Source organism: Scyliorhinus canicula, chromosome 14, assembly GCF_902713615.1.
Source record: "Scyliorhinus canicula chromosome 14, sScyCan1.1, whole genome shotgun sequence".
Classification (NCBI taxonomy): Eukaryota; Metazoa; Chordata; class Chondrichthyes; order Carcharhiniformes; family Scyliorhinidae; genus Scyliorhinus; species Scyliorhinus canicula.
In genome coordinates, this window is record NC_052159.1 from 84214119 (window position 1) to 84223775 (window position 9657).

At 44.8% G+C, this 9657-nt stretch overlaps 1 protein-coding gene across 22 annotated transcripts in view; it reads right to left on the reverse strand.

Annotated features, from left to right (window-relative positions):
* picalma (phosphatidylinositol binding clathrin assembly protein a) overlaps positions 1-9657 on the reverse strand; it is a 161830-nt gene that overhangs the window by 73396 nt on the left and 78777 nt on the right. For all 22 annotated transcript variants that reach the window (XM_038818475.1, XM_038818477.1, XM_038818483.1 and 19 more), the window contains exon 10: positions 4437-4560. In XM_038818475.1, the coding sequence (XP_038674403.1) occupies positions 4437-4560 (124 nt within the window). The remainder of the gene's footprint in view (positions 1-4436; positions 4561-9657) is intronic.

Genomic DNA, 9657 nt, shown 5'->3' on the forward strand with positions numbered 1-9657 from the left:
ACAGCTATTGCATGTTCTTGATAAGTACGTACCAGTCAGGCAGGGAGGAAGGGGTCGAGCGAGGGAACCGTGGTTTACCAAAGAAGTGGAATCGCTTGTTAAGAGGAAGAAGGAGGCCTATGTGAAGATGAGGCGTGAAGTTTCAGTTGGGGCGCTTGATAGTTACAAGGAAGCGAGGAAGGATCTAAAGAGAGAGCTGAGACGAGCAAGGAGGGGACATGAGAAGTCTTTGGCAGGTAGGATCAAGGAAAACCCAAAAGCTTTCTATAGGTATGTCAGGAATAAAAGAATGACTAGGGTAAGAGTAGGGCCAGTCAAGGACAGTGGTGGGAAGTTGTGTGTGGAGGCTGAGGAGATAAGCGAGGTACTAAATGAATACTTTTCGTCAGTATTCACTCAGGAAAAAGATAATATTGTGGAGGAGAATGCTGAGACCCAGGCTATTAGAATAGATGGCATTGAGGTGCGTAGGGAAGAAGTGTTGGCAATTCTGGACAAGGTGAAAATAGATAAGTCCCCGGGGCCGGATGGGATTTATCCTAGGATTCTCTGGGAAGCCAGGGAAGAGATTGCTGAGCCTTTGGCTTTGATTTTTAGGTCATCGTTGGCTACAGGAATAGTGCCAGAGGACTGGAGGATAGCAAATGTGGTCCCTTTGTTCAAGAAGGGGAGTAGAGATAACCCCGGTAATTATAGGCCGGTGAGCCTAACGTCTGTGGTGGGTAAAGTCTTGGAGAGGATTATAAAAGATACGATTTATAATCACCTAGATAGGAATAATATGATTAGGGACAGTCAGCATGGTTTTGTGAAGGGTAGGTCATGCCTCACAAACCTTATCGAGTTCTTTGAGAAGGTGACTGAACAGGTTGACGAGGGTAGAGCAGTTGATGTGGTGTATATGGATTTCAGTAAAGCGTTTGATAAGGTTCCCCACGGTCGGCTATTGCAGAAAATACGGAGGCTGGGGATTGAGGGTGATTTAGAGATGTGGATCAGAAATTGGCTAGTTGAAAGAAGACAGAGAGTGGTAGTTGATGGGAAATGTTCAGAATGGAGTTCAGTTACGAGTGGCGTACCACAAGGATCTGTTCTGGGGCCGTTGCTGTTTGTCATTTTTATAAATGACCTAGAGGAGGGCGCGGAAGGATGGGTGAGTAAATTTGCTGATGACACTAAAGTCGGTGGAGTTGTAGACAGTGCGGAAGGATGTTGCAGGTTACAGAGGGACATAGATAAGCTGCAGAGCTGGGCTGAGAGGTGGCAAATGGAGTTTAATGTGGAGAAGTGTGAGGTGATTCACTTTGGAAAGAATAACAGAAATGCGGAATATTTGGCTAATGGTAAAATTCTTGGTAGTGTGGATGAGCAGAGGGATCTCGGTGTCCATGTACATAGATCCCTGAAAGTTGCCACCCAGGTTGATAGGGTTGTGAAGAAGGCCTATGGTGTGTTGGCCTTTATTGGTAGAGGGATTGAGTTCCGGAGCCATGAGGTCATGTTGCAGTTGTACAAAACTCTAGTACGGCCGCATTTGGAGTATTGCGTACAGTTCTGGTCGCCTCATTATAGGAAGGACGTGGAAGCTTTGGAACGGGTGCAGAGGAGATTTACCAGGATGTTGCCTGGTATGGAGGGAAAATCTTATGAGGAAAGGCTGATGGACTTGAGGTTGTTTTCGTTAGAGAGAAGAAGGTTAAGAGGTGACTTAATAGAGGCATACAAAATGATCAGAGGGTTAGATAGGGTGGACAGCGAGAGACTTCTCCCGCGGATGGAGGTGGCTAGCACGAGGGGACATAGCCTTAAATTGAGGGGTAATAGATATAGGACAGAGGTCAGAGGTGGGTTTTTTACGCAAAGAGTGGTGAGGCCGTGGAATGCCCTACCTGCATCAGTAGTAAACTCGCCAACATTGGGGGCATTTAAAAGTTTATTGGATAAGCATATGGATGATAAGGGCATAGTGTAGGTTAGATGGCCTTTAGATTTTTTCCATGTCGGTGCAACATCGAGGGCCGAAGGGCCTGTACTGCGCTGTATCGTTCTATGTTCTATGTTCTATTGATGGGCTAGGCCCGCGCCGGAGTGGTTGCCGCCACGCCGACTGGCGCCAACGGCCTTTGACGCCCCCCGCCCGGCGTCGGGGCTGGCCGAAACGCCTCCGCTGGTTCGCGATGCGCCGGTGGGGGGGGGGGGGGGGGGGGGGGGGGGGGTCTCTTCCGCCTCCGCCATGGTGGAGGCCGTGGCGGAAGAAAGAGTGCCCCCCACGGCACTGGCCCGCCCACCAATCAGTGGGCCCCGATCGCGGGCCAGGCCACCGTGGCGGCTTCCCCCAGGGTCCGATTGCCCCGCGCCCCCCCCCCCCCCCAGGACGTCGGGGCCCGCTCACACCGCCAATCCCGCCGCCACCAGAGGTGGTTGAAACCACGTCGGCGGGATTGGACTCTCAGCGGCGGGACTTCGGCCCATTTCAGGCCGGAGAATCGCCGCGGGGGGCACGTCGATCGGCGCGGCATGATTCCCGCTCCCGCCGATTCCCAGGTGTTGGAGAATTCCAGCCACAGCGGGGGGGGGGGAGATTTACGCCGGCCCCGGGCGATTCTCCGACCCTGTGAGGGGTCGGAGAATTCCGCCCCTGGACTTCGTTCTTTAATATCATGTTGAAAGTACACCACGTAGATTTGCATCAATGTCCGCTGGTGGCTGTATTTGGAGTGTTGGTGATACAATCTGGGGGTAAAGGTGGATGTCCCTGCCTTTGCCTCATTGATAGCCTGGAGGTGAATATTGCTTGGTGGCCGTCTCCCACTCCATTGAGTGCTTCTGCTTGGCTGGGTGACAATGTCATTTCTGCATTGGGAGACGGTGAAGTTCACCATCAGAGGGTTGGTGGAGAGGACCCATCTAAGATGACAACCATTTATTTTCTTTTTTCAGAGTTAGCCACCATCAATTGTCAGGAGGTTTTAGGTTAGTTTTCATATTTTATTTAATTAGGTTTTGTGTGTTGTTTTCTCTTGTTTTTATTGTGATCTTTTGCCTTTTTTCTCCTGTTTGTTTCAGATTGTATTAACCATTATGAAAAAATTCTTAATAAACATTATTTTTTAGGGCAGCACGGTGGCACTGTGATAGCACTGCAGTCTCACGGCGCCGAAGTCCCAGGTTCGATCCCGGCTCTGGGTCACTGTCCGTATGGAGTTTGCACATTTTCCCCTTGTTTGCGTGGGTTTCGTCCCACAATGTGCAAGGTAGATGGATTGAATACGCCAAGGGCATTGCCCCTTAATTGGAAAAAATGAATTGGATACTCTAAAAAAAATTTTTTAAGACGTGTTTTTTTTTAAATTCATGGCTTAGTGCCATTCATGTAATGACCTTTTGAATGCTGCCTGGCCCCACTACACTTCCTGGCAGTGCATTTCTGACCCCCAAATCGCTTGAGTGAAAAAGATTTTTGTCACATCACATTTCCTTCTTTTACGAATCTCTTTAAAGCCGCGCCATCTCATTCTTGATCCTTTTTACGAGTCGGAACAGTTTCTCCCTCTCTACTCCATCTAGCCCCCTCATGATTTTGAACATCTGTATTAAATATCCTCAGTCTTCAAGGAGAACAGACCCACCCTCCCTAATCTATCCTCATAACTGAAGTTTCTCATCTCTGGAAACATTCTTGTAAACCCTTTCTGCACTACAATCTCCAAAGCATTCACATGCTTCCTCTAGTGTGCCATCCAGAACAGTGCACAATATTCCAGTTGAGGCATAACTAGCATCCTCTAAATTCAGCTTAATCTCCTTGCTCTAATACTCTATGCCCCTATTAGTAAGGCCCAGAATACTATATGCTGTTCTCATCACCTGTCATGCCACCTTCAATGATCTATGCACATATACCCCAGGTAATTTGTTTATGTCCTTTTGAAGATCTACACTGTCCTCTTCACAGTTTAAGTTCTCCCAAGTTATGTGTCATCTGCAAATTTTGAAATTGCTCCCTGAACACCAAGATCGATATCATTAAAGTAGATCAGGAAAAGCAAGCACCCCAATAGCAACCCCTGGGGAACGCCACTACAAATCTTCCTCCAGTCCAAAATATATTGATTGACCATTAATTTCTGCTTCCTATTATTCAGCCAATTGTGCATGTTAATTGCTCCTGTCCCTTTTAATCCATGAGCTGTACATGAATCCATGAAACAAGGAAAGATGGAAGTGAAGCCAGAGAAAGATGTGGGCAAAAAACAACTTCTGGAATTGAATAGATTGTCTAGGTGAAGATGCATGGTAGTCTATCAAAGTATCTCAATGTTTTAACACGAGAACAAGTCACAGGTAACACAGCCTTGTACTTCGGTTTAGGCCTTGGGAGCAGGGTTGGAAAGAGTAGGGAGCAGCAAGGAAGAAAAACAAAAACATCAAATTACCTTTAGCGCTTTCAAACGCGCCTGCTCCTCCTCCAGAGCAGCTTGTTTTTCTCTTTCATCCACTCTGCTAAGTGACATGCCAGTGTTAGCAAGTGATGAGACTGCATTTGAAAGGGTGCTAGCCCTTTAAAAGAAAACAGAAATTAGATATTAAACCAGAGCTGCAAGTGAATATTTTATTTTAAAAACACAGCAATGACAGGCCCCGAGGATTTAGCAAGCTCCCTTGAGTATTTTCATAACTTCTACAGCAGTTTACCTTTCAAGATTGAATTCTTCAAATTCTACTTGTAGAAAGTTTTTTTAAAATAGTTACGTGTGGAGATCAGTTTTAGGTTCACAGAAAGCAGTGAATAATAGCCAAAACTGAAATCCAGTATAAAAACGTGTACAAGATCATTTGTTAAACTATAACCCCACTCCCCTCCAATAAATGGGTTTTAAGTTAGAGGGTGGTTTACAAAACCCACAAGGAAACATGACTTTAACATGTGTCCATACGTTGGGTATGCATCTGGCTGGCAGCCTATTTTATTCATTCTCCGTACGTAAATTATGGATCCATCCTCACTTTTCAATATTCTTGAGTCTCTTTAAGAGGGATATGGCTGTTGCTGCACCAGCAGGTTAGTTTTGAATACTCTGACATGCGGCTCACTTCTTCATAGAATTTAAAGTGCAGAAGGAGGCCATTTGGCCCATCGAGTCTGCACCAGCCCTTAGAAAGAGCACCCTACCTAAGCCCCTCCCTCCACCCTATCCCCTCATCTCCACCCTATCCCCGTAACCCCCCCCCGAACTGTTTTCTTGGACATGAAGGGCAATTTAGCACAGCCAATCCACCTGACCTGCACATCTTTGGACTGTGGGAGGAAACTAGAGCACACAGAGGAAACCCATGCAGACACGGAGAGAACTGCAGACTCCGCAGACAGTGACCCAAGCCGGGAATCGAACCTGGGACATTGGAGCTGTGAAGCAACTGTGCTAACCAGAGTGCTACCCACTAAATCCCCTTAATGTTCTTGATCCCAAAATTTTCTTCACCATTTACAAGTGTCATGTGAGTACCTTTAAGAAATGGAGCAGCTCATATTACTGAAGTGATGTCAGAGTGTGGGTGGAGCTGGGTTTTTAGCTCAGCCACTTTGCAGTGTTTTGGTTTCAGTTTGAGGAAAAGAGCTTGGGTGTGTCTGTGTTCGCAGTAAGCTGGATCTGCGGTGATCTCTGCAATGAAAGACTATCTCTGAATCATTTGGGTGATTTAAACACATAATAGTAATGTCTTTAACCTGATGTGGTTCTGTTTAAAGGTGTTAAGTCTTTTGGAGGTTTGAAGGAACATTTTGAGGGATTATTTAGTGTTGTATTATTTTTGGGGTTAACTTTGAAGTAAGGGGGTGTTAAGTGATCCAATGTTTATTAAAAAGGTTAAGTTGAATTCATGGAATAAACATTGTTTTGTGTTTAAAAACCCATGTGTCCATAATTGTAATGCCACACCTGGGGAATAACCGTGTGCTTCAAAATCAACAATCCATTAAAGGGAGAGGTTGGTTGAACTCCATGATACATTTTGGGGTTCTGAAAACGCCGCTCCCATAACAAGATACAAGTTAGGATTGTGACGGAACTCTCTCGCCCTCCACTTTCCTGGCTGAGTCCAGCTGCCAACAGTCAAGAAGCTCAATACTATGCAAGACAAAGCAGTCTGTTTGATCAGCTCCCATCCACCATTTTAAATTTCCACTCCTTCCACCATCTATGCACCATAGCTGCAGTGTGTTCTATGTACAGCATGTGCTGCACAGTCCAGGGCTTGAACAGCACATCACAAACTTGCATCTCCACCACCACCAAGATGGACAAGGAAAGCAAAAACCTGGGAGCACCAACACTTCCAAGGTTCAAGTCATACCTTTCTGATTTAGGCATATGTCACTGCTCCTTAAGGATTACTGGGTGAAAATTCTGAAAACTCCCTATCTAACAGCACTGCAGAAATGCCTTCACCACCTACATTGTGGTTGTTCAAGAAAGCAGATGAACAGCACCTTCTCAAGGGCAACTAATGATTGGCAAAAACTACTGGCCTTGTCAGCAATGTTTATACCTAGAGAACAAAACTGAAAGCGAGCAAGTCAGTTTGAGGATTAAAGGTTTATGAAGTAGTCCTGCTTCCAGAAGTATTTTCAAAGACTTTCTTGCTTATTGTAGGAGATTGAACAAAGGACTCAAAAGCATACTGAAGTTTACTTATATGCGCACAACTTCCAACTTGTTACAACAATATGTTTACAAAGCATTAAGTAATAAGGAGAAAGAAAGTGAAGTGAGACATTTTTTCACCCAGAGAGTGGTGGAAATATGGAACATGTGCCCGAGAGGGTGTGGGAGGCAGATACTCTCGCAGCACTGATGAAGTCTCTGAACAAGCACTTAAATTGGCACGGTACATAGAACGTACAGTGCAGAAGGAGGCCATTCGGCCCATCGACTCTGCACCGACGCACATTAAACCTTCACTTCCACCTTACCCCCGTAACCCAATAACCCCTCCTAACATTTTTGGACACTAAGGGAAATTTAGAATGGCTAATCCACCTAACCTGCACATCTTTGGACTGTGGGAGGAAACCGGAGCCCCCGGAGGAAACCCACGCAAACACGGGGAGAACGTGCAAACTCCACACTGACAGCGACCCAGCGGGGAATCGAACCTGGGACCCTGGCGTTGTGAAGCCACAGTGCTGCCATATAGTAGGCTATGGACCAAGTGCTGGTAAATGGGATTAGACATAGATTGGTATTTGATGGTCAGCATAGACATGGTGGGTCTTCTGTGTTGTATGACTCTATGACCAGAGGTATGGAGGAGTGAAGCAAAGGAGAAGTAAAAATGAACATAATTGTCAAATCCTTTCCACAATTGATCAAATCCCATGGTTCAAGTGACCTCCAATTACTATGCCACCTAGGTAAACAGGGGACTCTGTCCGAATCTCAGGCAAAATTGGCATATGGCCAAATTACATCTAATTGTTATTAGCATATGGGCAAATTACATCTAATTATTATTAATTCAGACATGCAATTCAAAAAAATGTTTTGCAATCCCAGCATAAGCGAAGAGAAATGAAAAGATAAACACTGAAAATAAGAAAAATCAAAAAAAAAGCACCAGTTGCCTTTAGATTACTGACATCTTACACTTTAGCTACAATAAAATGCCTCTTTGTATTATACAGCAAAGTTACAAAGCAGGTTTTAACATTGAGCCACGAGATTTTTGGATAGTTGAGCAAAATCTTGATCAAAGAATGAACTTTAAATGAATGACAGAGGAGAAAAGTGGAATAGCGGAGAGATTTAGGGAACGACTGCAGTGTTTAGGACAGTGGCAAATGATGGCATAGGCTACCAATGGTGGCACAATTAGAATTGGGATGTGCAAGAACTCAGAATATGATTAATGCAGATACTGGAGGAGATTACAGAAAGATAGGGAGAGGTACAGCCATGAGAGGACTTGAAGTCCAGGATGAGAATTTTAAAAACAAGGCACTGCTTGACCGATTGACAATGTAGATCAGTGAACACAGAAGTGATGGGTAACCAGAACTTGGCATAAGTAATGAAACGATCAGCAGAGTTTGGATAACTTTAAGGTTATGGAGGTTAAAACATGGGAGGCCAGCCAGGAGTGCATCAGAATAGTCAAGCCTAAGGTGTAACAAAGATATGGATGGGGTTTCAGCAGCAGATGAACTGAGGGAGGGGCACAGGCAATGTTGGGTAGTCTTGGTAGTAACGGGGACAACAGTCAGAATTCATCTGTGTCAAACATGACACCTAGATTGGGTGCAATCTGGTTCCGTGATGCAAGTGATAACTAGGAAATGGAACTTAGAATGGGAACCAAAGACAACGGCTTCCGTTTTCTTGATGTTTAATTCAAGGAAATTTCTGCTCATCCAGTACTAGATGTTGGATGACCAATCTGATCATTTGCCAAGAGTCGAGAGAGGTCGCAGTGAGGTAGAGTATCATTTAGAGTATAAATTAGTGTGAAAATTAATTTTTTGATGTTGTTGTTGCTGGGAGGCAACACGTAGGTGATAAATATGAGGGAGCTGAGAGTAGATATTCGGGGGACACCAGAGTTATGGAAGAGGGAAAATAAACCATTGTAGATGGGTCTCTAACTACGACAACCAAGAGAATTTAGACCTATCCAGCTGAATGATAGTGAGAGATGTTGAAGGTAAACAATATCAAAAGGCCACAGGTAAGTCAAGAAAGACAGAGAAATAGTTTGTATTTATCCCCGTCACAAAGGAATGTAATTTGTAACTTTCAGAGCTGTCCCAATACTACGGCAGGTGTAGAAACCAGATTGGTGGGATTCAAAAGAGTTAATTGCAAGGTGGCATTAATTTGGGAGATGACAACACAATTCGGGACTTTACAGAATAAAGGAAAGTTGGGGATGGGGTTATAGATTGTAAGAATGGTGGATTCAAAGGTTGCTTTTCTGCGGCGTCCGCTGATGACAGGAGATTTAAAGGAGAGAGCAACAGTAACAGAAATATTAACAATTTTAACTGACAAGTGGACTAGGAAGGAAAGTGGAGTGGTTGAAGGAGCAGGTGGTGGGTCTCACGGACAGGTTGAGCTTAGAGTGGGCAAATGGGGAGATGTGAGAAATTAGAGAATAATATGGGTTCAGGGCTAGGGAGCAGGGGGTTATTTGAGGATGTTTGGCCTGATGGGTTAGCAAAAAGGAGGGAAGCAACAGAGGTAGCTGATCAGATAGTTTCGCTCTCAGTGACACAGAAGTTCATATGTTTTTTGCACTTCTGTTGGAGGTGATGATGGAACAGACAAGGGAAAAGGATTTAAGAAGACTGTTTGAAGTAAAAAGGAGTGGGTTATCTTTGCATTCCAGAATGATCTTCAAATTGGGAGCAGTTTTAGCAGCCATGAGAAGGACTACATAGTGTTTACGTGGTTCACTCAGATCTGGCTGTAAAATGCCACCACATCTGTTGACACCTGCATCCCAAATCGAGTCATTGGCTTGCAATGAAGAGAGGTCACACAGAAGTAATGGGATCTAGATCGTGGTAGAGATTCTAATACGGGTAGAATTTCCATTGTGCTGGTCATGCTTAAAAGGAGCCAAAGAAAACTGAACTCAAGTTTCATGTTTGATTCCAGA